The sequence below is a fragment of the Thalassophryne amazonica genome, chromosome 2 (assembly GCF_902500255.1).
Source record: "Thalassophryne amazonica chromosome 2, fThaAma1.1, whole genome shotgun sequence".
Classification (NCBI taxonomy): Eukaryota; Metazoa; Chordata; class Actinopteri; order Batrachoidiformes; family Batrachoididae; genus Thalassophryne; species Thalassophryne amazonica.
Window position 1 is genome coordinate 5,469,178 of NC_047104.1, and position 19,149 is coordinate 5,488,326.

General features: G+C 42.0%; 1 protein-coding gene across 3 annotated transcripts in view; it reads left to right on the forward strand.

Moving 5' to 3' along the window:
* The first annotated feature begins 2,349 nt into the window (after positions 1–2,349).
* Positions 2,350–19,149, forward strand: part of kmt5b (lysine methyltransferase 5B) — a 34,525-nt gene continuing 17,725 nt past the window's right edge. Inside the window, exons 1-5 of one of the 3 annotated variants that reach the window (XM_034183234.1) lie at positions 2,350–2,796; positions 10,351–10,604; positions 11,592–11,739; positions 14,376–14,541; positions 14,632–14,741. In XM_034183234.1, the coding sequence (XP_034039125.1) occupies positions 10,442–10,604; positions 11,592–11,739; positions 14,376–14,541; positions 14,632–14,741 (587 nt within the window). In that variant the 5' untranslated portion in view covers positions 2,350–2,796; positions 10,351–10,441. The other 2 variants (XM_034183244.1, XM_034183252.1) reach the window with 2 other exon arrangements.

The window sequence follows — 19,149 nt, forward strand, 5'->3', positions numbered from 1 at the left end:
TAGTGTAAGGTTGTGGCTTAAGGTAAACAAAGTATCCTGGCAGTGGCATTCCTGTCTCTGGGTCCTCAGTCTTTGAGATCGACAGACGTCTGGGAAGAAGTCATGGAGTCATGAGGTCGCTGGACACAGGTGTTTGGCAGATGCCAATATCTTTGCAGGAGACTGACGGTTCAAGTCTTTAGGACCCTGGTGCTTCCTGTCTTCCTCTCCTGGTTGTGAGACTTGAATGAATGAATGAATACATTTATTCAGCACACACAGTCCAAAACAACAACCAAAAACTTACAACAAAGAAAGACAATGGATTAACAATGCATCCGTGTGCCTGAAAGGGTATAGGCAGAAGCAAAGCTTATTAATGACTAGTCCTTTAACCAAAAATAAAAATGATCTAGACCGAAAGGAGTGGGGGGAAGTAAAAAAAAACAAAAACAAAAAAAACCCATCTATTCCCACTCCCCTTTTCAACTACTTCAATCTCTTCAACTTAAAGGACACAATCTGAATGCTTCTGTATAAATTTGCATTTGCATTTTGGCAACACACAAAGCTCAACCTTCTTCAGCAGACGCATATCTCGAAAACATCATGTCTTTATATACTGACTTGGATGGTTACCAATGACTAAGACAACAACTGGATGTCTTTGGTACTAGGTCTCTTCAGAGGCCCCTTGGATACCACTGTATTGACTTTGTGTCAAATGAGTGGTTAACTAGAGTCATTCAGATGAGGAGTATCACTTGTTTAGTGAAGAAACACCAGCTACGACATTTGGTCCATGTGATGTGTTACTCTTGGCATGATCCAGTGCACGGGTACCTCACTACTGAGGACTGCAGCAACTGAAAAAAGTCCCACAATATCATCTGGATGCACCTGACAGATGGGTACTTTCAAGAAGTGGAGACAGTCCAGTTGTTTGCCTTGGTGGTTGCCATTCAGAACCCAAGTCCTGTAGTGTGGTTAATGCCACATCAAGCAGTAAACACATATACTCCTGACCTGACCAAAGCCCCAGACATCTTAATGTGAGCTTTGTGGTGTAACTGAAAATGTTATTATTATTAGTTTTTTAACTTTTGTTTGCTCTGATCTCGGTTGGTTCTGCTAAACCTTACGGTTGCCACCTTTCTGAAATGAAAATAAAGGACGCCCACCACAGATCCTCAAGGCCACGACCAAAGAGTGGTATATTTAATTTTGAAAAAGCATTTAGTGCTTTAGTAACACAAAACTGTTAATGATAAACTGTGCAGTTACTGAAGTGTGCAATAATAAACATAAAGATTAAGGAAACAGATCAATAATACTAATCTTTAAAGTGAGGACATTTTTACTTTAAGAAGAGGAAAAAAAAAAAAAAACTTGTTTGCCCACAGTTTGCCTTGTACCCACTGCCACCAACGCTGTCAAGCCACGGGTTCAACTCTTCGAACTCAAGTCTGTACATTTGCAAACGTTTTTACTTCTTTGGATGTGGTGGCATTTTGGGGGTAGACATGCCAGGCAACTGGGCAACCCGTGACAGGACCAGACAGGTGGGCACACGGAGATGCAGACTATCTGCTGTACGCCAGGTCCTCCACACAGGACCCGACACGAGGTACAGAGAGGACATTGGCAGCCCTTAATATTTCCTGTGTTTTATTTTGTTCATTATTCAGTTTTGAGGAGTGTGTGTGTGTGTGTGAAGGACATTTACAAAAGTATGGAACAATTTACATCCCATATTGAGTCAATACGGGACGCAACAATTAATTGACAAATAAAGGACAATTCTGTATTTTAAGGGGTAGGTGGCAACCCTAACCCTAACCCGAACCCTAACCCGAACCCTAAACTTTACTCTAACCACTACCCTAACCCTAACCCGGTTAGCGTCATATGGTTCTGATGTGGTTCTGGGTTCATATGGCTCTGGTGTGGTTCTGCATATGGTTCTGATGTGGTTCTGGGTTCATATGGCTCTGGTGTGGTTCTGGGTTATGGTTCTGGTGTGGCTCTGGGTTCATATGGCGTGGTTCTGGGTTCATACGATTCTGAAGTGGTTGTGGATCACACGCTTCGATCTGGTTCTGGGTTCATATGGTTCTGATGTGGTTCTGGGTTCATATGGTTCTGGGTTCATACGATTCTGATGTGGTTGTGGATCACACGCTTCGATCTGGTTCTGGGTTCATATGGTTCTGATGTGGTTCTGGGTTCATATGGTTCTGATGTGGTTCTGGGTTCATATGGTTCTGGTGTGGTTCTGGGTTCATACGATTCTGATGTGGTTGTGGATCACACGCTTCGATCTGGTTCTGGGTTCATACGGTTCTGATCTGGTTGTGGATCACATTGTTCTGATGTGGTTCTGGGCTTCTGGCAGCTGCCATCGGATTCTTTTAGAACGTAAAGTGGTTTGTTTATGCAGCACTACTTTTGTATACATCCGACAATTTTGGTCACAAACTAAGATCGTCGTTTTCTACTCGTTTTCTTTTAGCTCGCTTCACAGTCCGTTGCAGTGTATCTTTTTCTAAACCGAGTGTGTCCCCGGCTATTGTTTGGATTTTCGGTTCCGATGGATGAGACGGGTTTGTGTATTCTTTTGGATCTATTTTTTGTGAATGGTCGTGCTGCGGCTTTCTTGGCTTTGCCCGGCCGCCATCTTGAATTTTAATGTTAATTTTTTTATTTTTATTTTTTAATCTGAGTTTCCTGTGATATTTATTTGTTTACGGTGTTGTACATTTTTTCGGATTACAACTGTGCCATTTTTTTCGTGTATGCGTTTGCAATTTTTGACCGGTAAGTAGTTATTTGTATTGTTTTTAAAGGTATTTAACGTTACCAACGTGTGGAAATCCTTCTTCTTTGGTAGCTGCTGAGATAAATAACGTCGGTTGCTTTGAGCGAATGACTGTTTGCTTACAGTAAGTGATCATCAGCAGGCTTTAAACGGGGGAAATAACGTCCGTTATATAACGCTCGCTGGCGGATTAAACATCAAACAAGTCGGAGCTAACGTACAGCGGCTAACGCTGTGGGTTGCAGGTAGGTGGCCGTTAGCCGTTTCCTGGGAGGTTTGTGTAACTAACAGTCGCCTTTTAATGTCTGTTATAAATCTAACATTAACTCCTTATAGTGAGTGATCTTACTTATATATGTGTTTTTTTTTATTATTGTTCATTGTCGCTGACTAAATACAGATTAGCTACACGTTCATTTAAAGCGATGCTAAGTATTGTTGGCAAAAAAACAAAAAAAACCCCGAAGTGCCATCACCTTATTGTTACTTGCTGAAGTGAATTTGTGTACATTCGTGACAGCGCGTCGTTGTGTTTAGATTTTCGCCTTTAACGCTGACGTGTTCGTTTAGTTTACTTGCAGTTTTGCGAGTTAGCGCTGTAATGTGGTGATGCTAAAACTGCACGTCGTTGCCATCTTTGTGATGGTGTTTGTCGTTGTGTTAACAGTTAATGTTCGTGTGTGTGTGTATTTTTGCTGTTAACTGTCGTGGTGTTTCACCGGCGTTTGTCGCCTAACCAACGTGGTCTGGCGTTGTTTGCGCTAAGCTACGTTAGCTTCGAGATGCTAACGGCAGTTGTTAGCAAACAATGCGAGCTGGATGATCGGTTTCGGCCTTTAACCGTCGGTGTGGCCTTCCGGCTTTTTACAGCCTGTCGCGATCTCCGAGGCGTGTTGGCTTCTCTCACGGCTAACGTTAGCATCTGAGCTACAGCGCCGTGCGGTTTGTACGCTGTTTGTCGGTTATGCGCCTTGCAGCTCGCGTGTTTTGTGGAACATGCTATAAGTTCTTGTTAAAACGTATATAGTGTTTAGTCTCGGTGTGTTCACGCTTATGATAAAAGATCAATAAAGGATGTGCATCAAACACAGCCGCTGCACTTGACAGCGAGATCGTGTATTATATGGGGTTACCACTAAGTGGCGCTGCAGGATCATGTACACTGTGTGTTTTCCCTTTCTCTCTCCTCCTTTCTTTTTTTTATAAATGTGCTTTGGGACCAGTATTTTTAATTACAAACTTATTCTTCTTTCTGCTGCTGTTGGATTGTTGGTGGTTAGGCAGCAGGTTTCAGTTGTACATTCTGGCGTATCTTATCCCATCTCTTACTACTTGTGTGAATGTTTTTTTATTGTTTAATACATTCTTGTCACTTGAACTGTTTTTTTTCTCTCTCTCTATGTTTGACCCCTATATTTGTTTGTGAGACCCTCACTGAAAAAAGTGTATGAGTGAGTGAGTGAGCTCCTGTCAGGCCAACCATCTGCACATCCTCCCTCACCACATCCATGAAACCTCCCTCTCCTCCTCCTGCCATCATCAGCATCCTTCTGATATATCCCAGGCACCGTCCTTCCTGTGCTGTTGTTCTTCTGTACTCATTCTTAATCTTATCTTGTTCAGTCTCATCACTCCCAGGAACGTCTTGGCATCTTCATCTCTGTGGTCTCGTCTCACTAACTGTCCTCTAAACTCCGTTTTGCTCTCGCAGACACACTTCTATCACAGATCACTCTTCTCCACCCTACCTGCATTCTCTTCTTCACCTCTCTACACACACACACACACTCTCATTACTTTGAAACTTTTGTTACGGAGCCTGTGTTTGTTTATTTGTTTAAAGGTCTTGTGGCGTGTCTTAATTTCTATTGGCAGCTCATTTAGAGATGCAGCATCCACTTTTAATGGCTGCAGCCGCTTCACTGAGAAGTGAGGAAGCATTAAGCCTGAATTAATCTCTTAATTTTCACTGTTGAGGGGTTTTCAGCGTTGAGACTGACTAGATGTGTGTAGAGCCCGACCGATATGGATTTTTTTGATGCCGATAACGATATTTGGATGAAAAAAATGCCAATAATCGATAAATCGGCTGATTTTATTTGTTATCTATCGTCCACCTGGTCGTTACTGTGAGTTTCTCTGTGAATTTTCAGACCTTTTGTCTACTTAGTGCTTACCTCAGATAAGATAATTATAGTGGGCAATTTTAACATCCATATAGATGCTGAGAATGACAGCTTCAACACTGCATTTAATCTATTATTAGACTCAATTGGCTTCGCTCAAAATGTAAATGAGTCCACCCACCACTTTAACCATACTTTAGATCTTGTTCTGACTTGTGGTATGGAAATTGAAGACTTAACAGTATTCCCTGAAAACCCCCTTCTGTCTGATCATTTCTTAATAACATTTACTTTAATGGACTACCCAGCAGTGGGGAATAAGTTTCATTACAGTCGAAGTCTTTCGGAAAGCGCTGTAACTAGGTTTAAGGATGCTGTAGTTCCTCTGAAAAAGAGAGCCTTAAATCAGAAGTGCCTGACTCTGTGGTATAACCCACAAACTTGCAGCTTAAAGCAGATAACCTGTAAGTTGGAGAGGAAATGGCGTCTCACTAATTTAGAAGATCTTCACTTAGCCTGGAAAAAGAGTCTGCTGCTCTAAAAAAAGCCCTCCGTAAAGCTAGGACATCTTACTACTCATAACTAATTGAAGAAAATAAGAACAGCCCCAGGTTTCTTTTCAGCACTGTAGCCAGGCTGACAATCAGAGCTCTATTGAGCCGAGTATTCCTTTAACTTTAACTAGTAATGACTTCATGACTTTCTTTGCTAATAAAATTTTAACTAATAGAGAAAAAATTACTCGTAACCATCCCAAAGACATATCGTTATCTTTGGCTGCTTTCAGTGATGCCGGTATTTGGTTAGACTCTTTCTCTCCGATTGTTCTGAGTTATTTTCATTAGTTACTTCGTCCAAACCATCAATATGTCTATTAGGCCCCATTCCTACCAGGCTGCTTAAGGAAGCCCTACCATTAATTAATGCTTTGATCTTAAATGTGATCACTCTTTCTTTATTAGTTGGCTATGTACCACAGGCTTTTAAGGTGGTAGTAATTAAACCATTACTTAAAAAGCCATCACTTGACCCAGCTATCTTAGCTAATTATAGGCCAATCTCCAACCTTCCTTTTCTCTCAAAAATTCTTGAAAGGGTAGTTGTAAAACAGCTAACTGATCATCTGTAGAGGAATGGTCTATTTGAAGAGTTTCAGTCAGGTTTTAGAATTCATCATAGTACAGAAACAGCATTAGTGAAGGTTACAAATGATCTTCTTATGGCCTCAGACAGTGGACTCATCTCTGTGCTTGTCCTGTGTGCTAGTTACCTAGATAACGATTTGTTTCACAGTGTAATCTTCACGTGCCTTAACTAAAGCACTCCCTCTGCTGAATCACCTCTAAATTATTTACACATTATTCACTTTGTGTGTTTTTAGGAATCCGCTAGCTTAGCGCAGCTACTAGCTCTTAGCCGGTTTAGCATGGCGGCTTCTCCTGTCTCTCCTGCACTTTTCTGCTCTGGGTGTGAAATGTTTAGTTATTCCTCGGCCTCCTTTAGCAGTAATGGTACTTGTAATAAGTGTAGCTTATTCGTAGCTTTGGAGGCCAGGCTGGGCGAATTGGAGACTCGGCTCCGCACCGTGGAAAATTCTACAGCTAGCCAGGCCCCTGTAGTCGGTGCGGACCAAGGTAGCTTAGCTGCCGTTAGTTTCCGTCTGGCAGATCCCGAGCAGCCGGGAAAGCAGGCTGACTGGGTGACTGTGAGGAGGAAGCGTAGTTCTAAACAGAATCCCTGTGTACACTGCCAACCCGTTCACATTTCTAACCGTTTTTCCCCCACTCAACGACACACCCGCCGAGGATCAAACTCTGGTTATTGGCGACTCTGTTTTGAGAAATGTGAAGTTAGCGACACCAGCAACCATAGTCAGTTGTCTTCTGGGGGCCAGAGCAGGCGACATTGAAGGAAATTTGAAACTGCTGGCTAAGGCTAAGCGTAAATTTGGTAAGATTGTAATTCACGCGGCAGTATGACACCCGGTTACGCCAATCGGAGGTCACTAAAATTAACATTGAATCGGTGTGTAACTTTGCAAAAACAATGTCGGACTCTGTAGTTTTCTCTGGGCCCCTCCCCAATCGGACCGGGAGTGACATGTTTAGCTGCATGTTCTTGAATTGCTGGCTGTCTGAGTGGTGTCCAAAAAATGAGGTGGGCTTCATAGATAATTGGGGAAGCTTGAAGGACATAGTACCATATCACCCCAATAGAGCACCTCGCTCTCAGACTGCAGGCTTACTTGTAGTTCCTAAGGTTTGTAAGAGTAGAATGGGAGGCAGAGCCTTCAGCTTTCAGGCTCCTCTCCTCTGGAACCAGCTCCCAATTCAGATCAGGGAGACAGACACCGTCTCTACTTTTAAGATTAGGCTTAAAACTTTCCTTTTTGCTAAAGCTTATAGTTAGGGCTGGATCAGGTGACCCTGAACCATCCCTTAGTTATGCTGCTATAGACTTAGACTGCTGGGGGTTTTTTTGTTTTTTTTTTTTCAATTTTTTTTATATAGCGCCAAATCACAACAAAACAGTTGCCCCAAGGCGCTTTATATTGTAAGGCAAGGCCATACAATAATTATGTAAAACCCCAACGGTCAAAACGACCCCTGTGAGCAAGCACTTGGCTACAGTGGGAAGGAAAAACTCCCTTTTAAACAGGAAGAAACCTCCAGCAGAACCAGGCTCAGGGAGGGGCAGTCTCTGCTGGGACTGGTTGGGGCGGAGGGGAGAGACCAGGAAAAAGACATGCTGTGGAGGGGAGCAGAGATCGATCACTAATGATTAAATGCAGAGCGGTGCATACAGAGCAAAAAGAGAAAGAAACAGTGCATCATGGGAACCCCCCAGCAGTCTACGTCTATAGCAGCATAACTAAGGGATGGTTCAGGGTCACCTGATCCAGCCCTAACTATAAGCTTTAGCAAAAAGGAAAGTTTTAAGCCTAATCTTAAAAGTAGAGAGGGTGTCTGTCTCCCTGATCTGAATTGGGAGCTGGTTCCACAGGAGAGGAGCCTGAAAGCTGAAGGCTCTGCCTCCCATTCTACTCTTACAAACCCTAGGAACTACAAGTAAGCCTGCAGTCTGAGAGTGAAGCGCTCTATTGGGGTGATATGGTACTACGAGGTCCCTAAGATAAGATGGGACCTGATTATTCAAAACCTTATAAGTAAGAAGAAGAATTTTAAATTCTATTCTAGAATTAACAGGAAGCCAATGAAGTGAGGCCAATATGGGTGAGATATGCTCTCTCCTTCTAGTCCCCGTCAGTACTCTAGCTGCAGCATTTTGAATTAACTGAAGGCTTTTTAGGGAACTTTTAGGACAACCTGATAATAATGAATTACAATAGTCCAGCCTAGAGGAAATAAATGCATGAATTAGTTTTTCAGCATCACTCTGAGACAAGACCTTTCTGATTTTAGAGATATTGCGTAAATGCAAAAAAGCAGTCCTACATATTTGTTTAATATGCGCTTTGAATGACATATCCTGATAAAAATGACTCCAAGATTTCTCACAGTATTACTAGAGGTCAGGGTAATGCCATCCAGAGTAAGGATCTGGTTAGACACCATGTTTCTAAGATTTGTGGGGCCAAGTACAATAACTTCAGTTTTATCTGAGTTTAAAAGCAGGAAATTAGAGGTCATCCATGTCTTTATGTCTGTAAGACAATCCTGCAGTTTAGCTAATTGGTGTGTGTCCTCTGGCTTCATGGATAGATAAAGCTGGGTATCATCTGCGTAACAATGAAAATTTAAGCAATACCGTCTAATAATACTGCCTAAGGGAAGCATGTATAAAGTGAATAAAATTGGTCCTAGCACAGAACCTTGTGGAACTCCATAATTAACTTTAGTCTGTGAAGAAGATTCCCCATTTACATGAACAAATTGTAATCTATTAGACAAATAGATAGTTCCCATGATGCACTGAGTGTTTCTTTCTCTTTTTGCTCTGTATGCACCACTCTGCATTTAATCATTAGTGATTGATCTCTGCTCCCCTCCACAGCATGTCTTTTTCCTGGTTCTCTCCCTCAGCCCCAACCAGTCCCAGCAGAAGACTGCCCCTCCCTGAGCCTGGTTCTGCTGGAGGTTTCTTCCTGTTAAAAGGGAGTTTTTCCTTCCCACTGTCGGCACGTGCTTGCTCACAGGGGGTCGTTTTGACCATTGGGATTTTTACGTAATTATTGTATGGCTTTTGCCTTACAATATAAAGCGCCTTGGGGCAACTGTTTGTTGTGATTTGGCGCTATATAAATAAAATTGATTGATTGGTCACTCAAGACAGTCACTGTCGGTGTTGACATAAGACGGTGGTGTGGGTTGTAAAGATGGCAGAGAGTTGTTGGGTGACGACTTTCAGAGTTCCAAAGTTATGACAGGTTTGTAGCTATGGGTTGTTTCCATTTTCAGCATATGGTAAACGTAAAGCAACTTGGTGGCTCATCCTCACCCGGGTTTCCGATAACTGCGATTTCCCATGATGCTCTGAGCATTTCTACCGGTCGATGGGTGGTGTGTTGTATTGTGATACTGGTAAATTTCATCTGCAAAAAAAAAAAACTACTTTGTAGACTGGTTTAATTCTTTGAAGACAGTTTCTGTTTCATATCAGACTTGGTGGCACTTTAGGTTACCTTCTGATCATCAGGTTTAGCTCCTCCTCTTGTTTGCTGATCTTTTAACTCCTATTGAGAACAGCCTGGTGTGTTTATGCTCCTTGCACAACTTTTATTACACTGGATGTAAACAGGATAAATTTAGATAATTTTTAAAAAATTAGATCAAGTTTTTTTTGCTTATACAATTGTCATTGGATTCAGGACTGTTTAGTTTATAGTTATTATAAAATGAATAATTGTCTTCTCTTGGATGTTGAGATGGTGATTTATTGGTATTTAACTTGTGTTTTGATATCTCTCATCTGATACTGTTGTATTTGGGAATGTGTGATTGTTGCTAAATTGTAAGACATTGAAAAAGATATATAAATAAAAATACTGCTTGGGCTAACTTGTATAGGATTATAGTTGTAGTATTGTTTACATCTTTAAAACCTGGACTGATTTTTCAATCAGACACACGGAAACTGTTTCCATGCAGTCTTAAAGCTACAGCATACTTCATCCGACAGCCTGTACCGAATTGCTTTTGTGGATAATTACAGAAACCTGGGCCATGTCCAATTATGTGGACTGAAATATATTTGTTTTCAATGGTTTAAAACATATTCACGGGTTATTTAAACCACTGTGCCCTTGCTGCAGAACAGTTTAAAGCAGTAAAATTAGTGATGTCAGTGTGGCTCCACTCTAAGGCGCTGAGACGGGTCATCATCAGTCTGGTTTCACTGGGCTGCGCCTTTCTAAGTGGTAATTTCTTTATTCAGATTGTGTGTGTTTGTTTTCCTCTCTGCCTCCAGGTTCCAGCTTCATTAAAGCCACGTCTTCCCCACTCAAGACCGTTTGTTCACCTCTGAGACTAAATGAACCTGGACCGGGGGGCTTGTGGGCATGAAGTGGCTGGGCGAATCCAAGAACATGGTGTTAAATGGCAGACGACACGGAAACAAGTTAACCGGCGAGCAGTCTGTGAGCCAGACTCGCTCTCAGCACTTACAGCGGACCTCCCTGCGCCCCAGCAAAACCCTTCCCAGGAACCGGCGATGTAGCCGAAGTGAGTGACGTGCTCCCGTTTTACCAACAGACATCAGAACTTTCCCAATTTCTGCTTTTGTCATCCTTTAAAATAATGAAGTCTTGACGAACAGAAAATCAAATGTTTACATAAAATCTTTACAGTATCTTTAAGACCTTTGTTGTAAACGCCTCATGGTTTATGATTTTTTTTTTTTTTAAAGTACAGATTGAAAGAGAAGTTGTTGAAAAAGAATGTTGGTCATCAGTGAGAAACACATTTCAACATAGACTTTAATTGCAGGATTTTTCCTAAATTACTCCCCCCCAAAAGCATCTGCTTGGTTGTCAAAACCCAGGAGTTCTTACATCGAGCTCCAGACCCCCAGCAGACTTTCAGAGTGTCTCATTCTCATGACCAACTAATATGTCTGTTATCGACAGTATCGTTTGGTATGAGCCTTTCGTGAACGTATCTGTGTTAGTTTTACAGATGTGAAAACTTTTATTTTGCTAAATAAACAAGGCAGGAAAACAGTGGCTGCTGGAAATGGTGTCATTACATAGTTTGTCCAGCAGAGGGTGCCTCAACAGCATTTACAGTGCTGTCAAGGATGTCTTGTACCCCATCACCATTGGGTCACATTAGCTACAAGAGACCGAGGCAGAGTTGCCGTTCATTTTCAGTCAGTGGGCATTCGACAGCGCCAAGAGGAAAATGGCCACTATGCTGCCAGCTAGCTACATACACAAGAAGTCTGTTTTATGCACATGCTGAGTGATGCACCTGGGTTCTGCCAGTCTGCATGAAGGCAGTTAGGTTGGTTATATTTATTTATTTATGTATAATAAAGTTTACATTTAAACTGAAACATCAAACCTCAGTTACATTTCTTCATCATGGGGGTTTGATGACAAAACGTTATGCATCATTACCTCATTAAAAAAAAAAACTTCCTAATAATGATATTGGTAATGCTGCTGCTCTAATTTCTAATCACAATAATACATGTATTTATTGTTGTAGGATTTAATGCGGCCAGTCTGGAGTCGGAGAGGCGCTATGTGCCCTCGTCGGGGATGACTGCCAAGGAGTTGTGTGAGAACGACGATCTGACCACAAGTCTGATCCTGGATCCGTACCTGGGCTTTCAAACTCACAAAATGAACACCAGGTCAGCTGTCTCATCACAGTGGAGTCTAACCATTTTGTCCTCAGCAGCTCGTCAGCCCTCGGTCACTCTAGCTACGAGTGACCGAGGCAAAGGGACAGGCTGCCGTTGGTTTTTACAGTGACGACATGCAAGTGGCTGCTATGCCGCCAGCTAGGCGGGGCCAAAATAGACGAGATGTCTGTGTTATGCAAATGCTGAATGATGCTGTTTGCTCACTCGGCTAAAACAATCAAAGAAGGCTGAATATGCTCCAAAACACCTGTAAACATAATATATTTTGTAAAAGCTAATGAGGAATAAATAAATGTAAAAATACTGTTTTAGTAACCAGATAATGCCTCTGAATTGATTTGCACAGTGATGAAAGTTTTTCCGGAAATTCTGGATTTTTACTCACATGGTGAACATTTCTGTCATTTTTGATAACATACATCAGAATCCATTCCACGCCCAAACAGTTGGTGGCAGTAATGCACCATGTAGGTTTGCAAGCTGCCAATTACCTCCAAAGAAGAAGGGTTATTTTTGTTTTAGGAGTTTATTGTCATATTTTGGGGGTAGGGGTGGTGGCCAAGTGGTTAATGCGCTTGGTTTCAGTGCAGAAGGTTCCGGGTTCAAATCCCACCCCTGCCACATTTCTCCATGTAATGTGGAGTTGCGTCAGGAAGGGCATCCGGTGTAAAACCTGTGCCAATTCAACATTCAGTTCCACCTTGGATTTGCTGTAGCGACCCTGAGTGCAAACAAGGGAGCAGCTGAAGGGACTGACTTTTTTACTGTTGTCATATTTTGGGGACTGCAGTTATTTTCCTAATGGTTTACTTTGTTGGTGACATGAGCTGCGTATTTCTTCCAGTGATGATACATTAAGTGGAACGAACGTGTGACGCCTCCATCTGAATTAACACTGAGAATTATTCATTTTGAATTGTTATTTCCTTTGTACTTTTCTGAACCACAACGTATGTTTTTTGGATTAAGGGCCAGTAGCACAATACAAATTGTGTGAAAAGACTGGGGTGGAACACTTGACCTGACCCAACAAAAAAATTAACTTTTTGGAATTTTTTGGGGGGGGTTATAGACCGGAAAATGCACCAGAATGGATCTGAGATTTCAAAACTTTCTGGGGGAGAACCCCCAGACCCCCTGCCAGTGGCAAAAATTTTCAGTTTTTTTTTTTTTTTTTTTTTTTTTTTTTTCCTTATGACCCACTTTCATCACTGGTTGCAATAAATCTTACAGAAATGTTCACATGCGTTGGTTCCAGTAAACGGTGAAGTAAAGAGGAAAATTTGTAGTAACTGTGTCAGGTTTCCCCGTCTCTTACAATCCGTCGTTAAATGTTGTCACAGTAACCACAAGCTGGCCATGCCCATCAAGCGGCAACTGCTTGTCACTCTCATTTGTGGCTGATGGTAGGGTAAGTCATCTTTGACACTTTTACGGATGTGTATCTCAGGTCACGGTTTGAAACCTCGTCCTCACTTTGGAAAACCTCAGAGGGTCTGAGAGGCTGTCTGTGATCAACCAGCATATTCTGCCACAGTCTTGTTTCAGCTGTGGTGAGATTTTCAAGATGTTGGAAATTTAGTGGAAAAACCGTCTGGTTTCATTAAAGAAAAACAGGAATGACTTGCATGACATCAAGATGCAACATTCCAAAAAATTGACTCTTTTCACAGCCAGAGCAGGTTCTGGTTCAGTATAACTGCAAGACACTCAAATGTTTCATCACTTGTTTATGTAGAATAATTTTTTACCTAATTAATACTGCAAAGATAGAATCTGCTGAAAACCTTTCACTGTAGTCACCGTGTTTTCCAGACTATATGTCTTGCCGAAATATTAGTTGCATCTATTAAAGCATCTTTTTTTAATGTGGTGCTACCACTTATGCAACAAGAAACAAAATTAATTTAATAGGCACATCATTTATAACACAAATGCCACATTAACAAGCAGAAGCTAAAAGGCTAAGGTCATTGTATGAGGCACAAATAACTCGAGCAACCTGCTTCTTGTTGCTACTGAACAGGCAAAAACCTCAAGCAGGTAATTATGTGCACTTTTACCTCACTAAATGTAAATAAACCTTCCAAAAGTTTTATTTTTAAAGTGTAGTTAGCCATACCCTAGCCTAGCTGTCCTCATTGCTATTCTGGTCATCCCAAAAAGTCCAAACAAGTGGAGTGCAGAGGATTTCATCTCTGTTCATGAATGTGGTGCTTCAGTTTGAGAGCATGCTTGATTAAACTCACTCATTCTCTAAGACTCAGCATGTCCTTCTTATTCATATTAATTTCTTGTTTTGTGGCATTTGACATCCAGCTTAATGGTGCATTACCACCACCTTCTACTCTGGAATGTAAACCGTAGTGTGTCTTTAAAATCAACACATACTTGCAGATAGTGCCATCTTGTGATGTATCTTTTTTTTTTTTCTCCCCTCATATGTTGCTTTGAAATGTTATGGGACTTAAAAACAACAAAAACTGGTCTTCATAGTCTGTAAAATACGATACTCTATTGACTTGTTGCTCACTATATTGACCTGAGCTCCGTGTTGCCCATTTGCACCCATGTTTCTTTCCATCAGAATGTCATCAACATTTTCTTCCTTTTTAATGCCACAGGTTTCGTCCAGTTAAGGGAAGGCAGGAGGAGCTGAAGGAGATCATTGAGCGCTTCAAAAAACACGACAACCTGGAGAAAGCTTTCAGAGCTCTGACGATAGGCGACTGGTCCCGACATCTCTTCCTCCATAAGACCAAAGCTCAAGAGAAGCTCTTCAAGCAACACGTGAGAACTTTTCGTCCGACTCGTATCACCAGCCACCATATAATCTCCACCTATCAAATAATCAGACGATGAACTTTGTGTCTCGTGCAGGTCTTTGTGTATCTGCGGATGTTTGCCACGGATAGTGGCTTTGAGATCCTCCCTTGTAATCGCTATTCTTCAGAGCAAAATGGTGCAAAAATTGTGGCAACGAAGGAATGGTGAGGACAAACTGACATCCTTCATTTCACATTTTCAAAGCCACAGTTGAAACGAACGCTGCAGCCACTGAAGGATCTAGGGTTGAAACAGTTAGTCGAGTAACTCGAATAATTCGATTACAAAAAAATGTTTGAGGCAAATTCTGTCTTGGTGTTGTTTTAACATTGTAGTACATATGACAGGCCTGTGTGTGGCGCTGTAACGTCCCCACAAAAAAAAACAGAAGACTAGATCATGCGCATTAGCCGTGCAATCAATGTAACGCTGAAAGCTACAGTTTACCAACACGACACAGAGTAAAATAAAGCCTTTAAAGACAAAGAGGGTCCACACTGATCATCTGAAATAGACTGACTGCGGTGCGCATTTAAAACGAACCGCAGTCGGTTGTTTAAACAGCACTCGCCTTTGCAGATGTACAGCGGGACACTGTGCTGCCTCGTCAGGGCTCATAACGTCAGATCTTAAAGTTCAGAGTCTATTGTATGTGTGCCCCCCCCCCCCCCCCCCCAAAAAAACTGCCAGTACTCACAAATGTACTTACACATCCCTTGTTTATTGTTTCAGCATTCTAAAGAGACAGATAGGAGGGAGGGAGAGCACCTCATGTACTGTTTTGATAACGGAGCGCATTTCCGAAAATAAATAAAAGTACATCATTTAGTCAGATTGGGTAAATCATTGCACCGCTGCACTCACGTTTAGGTTCAGACTGACTGAGGATGACACCGACCGCCTGTGCTCACGGTCCGGTGTCAGGGGAGTGCTGAATGATTACCCAGGAAAACAGAAAGGGATACACTAAATTTGACAATCTGTGGTGGCGCAGCAACATTGTGTTGACTATTGATGTTTAAAAATGCAAAAGTACTTTTTATCCAATTAATCAATAGAATACTCTGTTACTAAAATAATCAATAGCTGCAGCCCTAGAAGGATCTGTCCCAGCAGTTCACATGGGAAAAGCTTCTTTTTTCTTAAGTCATATCTCACTCCAATCAACACTATTTCTTAAAATGTTTATGCCAGATCATGAATAATTACTTCCAACTCTTTAACTTGTGCAAGTCCTAATGTAGCTGATAAAAATAAAATTAGACATACAGCATCTGATAAAAACACAGATTCAGAGCTATGTTTAGCCATAAAAGTGACATAACGTCAGGTGCTGACGACCTTTCTGAGGGTCAGTCCACCCGTGTCCACTTCATGACTTACTCCAGGGCACACAGTCAGTCTGAACTGTTATTTGTTTTTTGTCTACAAACGTAACATGGCTTTAATTTGGTTTTCAAATCAAATTCTTATTTTGTGATCAACATATGTCCATCTCATCTCTTTGTAACTCACCATGTCTTCAGGAAAATAAGAAACATCACATACATCTCAGTAAGCCTGAATAATAATGATTACAGAGAGTGAAAGTGGTGTCTCTGATTTCACGCCTGCTGTTCACACACACAGACATGTAGAACTATTGTTCCACTGTGTGGCACTGTCTTCTGTCTGCAGAAAAACAGCTACCTACATCAGCTTTCTTCAGACAGTGGATCTGTGGTCTCTCAGTATTTTAGCTTAGCTATCAGTTTGGCCAATAGCACAAACGTTGAAGGTGGTCTATATCACGGCTGTCCTGCTAACAGTGGCCACTCACCGTCACGTTCTGTCTGACACCGTAATCAGAGAAGCAGCTTCCTCAGTGGTGTCCTGCATAACATGATGTAATTCTGCAGTACAAACATGACGGACTGTGCTGGAAATTATTAATCTTTCTTTAACTTCTGGATCTGTTCCTAAATATTTCAAATCTGCAGTGATTAAACCATTACTTAGGAAACCTAATCTTGACCCTAGTGTATTGAAAAACTATCGGCCGATATCAAATCTATAATTTTGCTCTTAAAATTATGGAAAAAGTGGTGTCACAGCAGCTCGTAGACTATCTTGCTGAGAATAATCTCTTTGAGCCGCTGCAGTCTGCTTTTAGAAAATATCATTCCACAGAGATGGTTCTCACTAAAGTGGTGAATGATCTTCTGCTTACAATGGATTCAGACACCACTACGGTTCTGGTGCTGTTAGAGCTCAGTGTTGCATTTGATACCGTGGATCATCATATGGCCTAGTTCAAAAATAATGAAGCTTAACTGCTGATTTGGATTGCATTTGTCATGAACAAGCCATTATTTTATTCAGCACCATCCAGATACCCCCTGCACTGCGGTATTGTATCACTTCCTGTTCCGGAGCACAGCGGTGTTTTGCTGTATCTGTTAGCTGTTTAATCTGCGCAGTTAGATTGATCTAGTTACCTAGATCAATCTGCGCAGTTAGATTGATCTAGATAACAATTTGTTTCACAGTGTAATCTTCACGTGCCTTAACTAAAGCACTCCTTCTGCTGAATCACCTCTAAATTATTTACACATTATTCACTTTGCGTGTTTTTAGGAATCCGCTAGCTTAGCGCAGCTACTAGCTCTTAGCCGATTTAGCATGGCGGCTTCTCCTGTCTCTCCCACACTTTTCTGCTCTGGGTGTGAAATGTTTAGTTATTCCTCTGCCTCCTTTAGCAGTAATGGTACTTGTAATAAGTGTAGCTTATTCGTAGCTTTGGAGGCCAGGCTGGGCGAATTGGAGACTCGGCTCCGCACCGTGGAAAATTCTACAGCTAGCCAGGCCCCTGTAGTCGGTGCGGACCAAGGTAGCTTAGCCGCCGTTAGTTCCCTCCCGACAGATCCCGAGCAGCCGGGAAAGCAGGTCGACTGGGTGACTGTGAGGAGGAAGCGTAGTTCTAAACAGAAGCCCCCTGTACACCACCAACCCGTTCACATTTCTAACCGTTTTCCCCACTCGACGACACACCCGCCGAGGATCAAACTCTGGTTATTGGTGACTCTGTTTTGAGAAATGTGAAGTTAGCGACACCAGCAACCATAGTCAATTGTCTTCCGGGGGCCAGAGCAGGCGACATTGAAGGAAATTTGAAACTGCTGGCTAAGGCTAAGCGTAAATTTGGTAAGATTGTAATTCACGTTGGCAGTAATGACACCCGGTTACGCCAATCGGAGGTCACTAAAATTAACATTAAATCGGTGTGTAACTTTGCAAAAACAATGTCGGACTCTGTAGTTTTCTCTGGGCCCCTCCCCAATCGGACCGGGAGTGACATGTTTAGCCGCATGTTCTCCTTGAATTGCTGGCTGTCTGAGTGGTGTCCAAAAAATGAGGTGGGCTTCATAGATAATTGGCAAAGCTTCTGGGGAAAACCTGGTCTTGTTAGGAGAGACGGCATCCATCCCACTTTGGATGGAGCAGCTCTCATTTCTAGAAATCTGGCCAATTTTCTTAAATCCTCCAAACCGTGACTATCCAGGGTTGGGACCAGGAAGCAGAGTTGTAGTCTTACACACCTCTCTGCAGCTTCTCTCCCCCTGCCATCCCCTCATTACCCCATCCCCGTAGAGACGGTGCCTGCTCCCAGACCACCATTAACCAGCAAAAATCTATTTAGGCATAAAAATTCAAAAAGAAAAAATAATATAGCACCTTCAACTGCACCACAGACTAAAACAGTTAAATGTGGTCTATTAAACATTAGGTCTCTCTCTTCTAAGTCCCTGTTGGTAAATGATATAATAATTGATCAACATATTGATTTATTCTGCCTTACAGAAACCTGGTTACAGCAGGATGAATATGTTAGTTTAAATAAGTCAACACCCCCGAGTCACACTAACTGTCAGAATGCTCGTAGCACGGGCCGGGGAGGAGGATTAGCAGCAGTCTTCCATTCCAGCTTATTAATTAATCAAAAACCCAGACAGAGCTTTAATTCATTTGAAAGCTGGACTCTTAGTCTTGTCCATCCAAATTGGAAGTCCCAAAAACCAGTTTTATTTGTTATTATCTATCGTCCACCTGGTCGTTACTGTGAGTTTCTCTGTGAATTTTCAGACCTTTTGTCTGACTTAGTGCTTAGCTCAGATAAGATAATTATAGTGGGCGATTTTAACATCCACACAGATGCTGAGAATGACAGCCTCAACACTGCATTTAATCTATTATTAGACTCTGTTGGCTTTGCTCAAAATGTAAATGAGTCCACCCACCACTTTAATCAATCAATCAATCAATTTTTTTATATAGCGCCAAATCACAACAAACAGTTGCCCCAAGGCGCTTTATATTGTAAGGCAAGGCCATACAATAATTATGTAAAACCCCAACGGTCAAAACGACCCCCTGTGAGCAAGCACTTGGCTACAGTGGGAAGGAAAAACTCCCTTTTAACAGGAAGAAACCTCCAGCAGAACCAGGCTCAGGGAGGGGCAGTCTTCTGCTGGGACTGGTTGGGGCTGAGGGAGAGAACCAGGAAAAAGACATGCTGTGGAGGGGAGCAGAGAT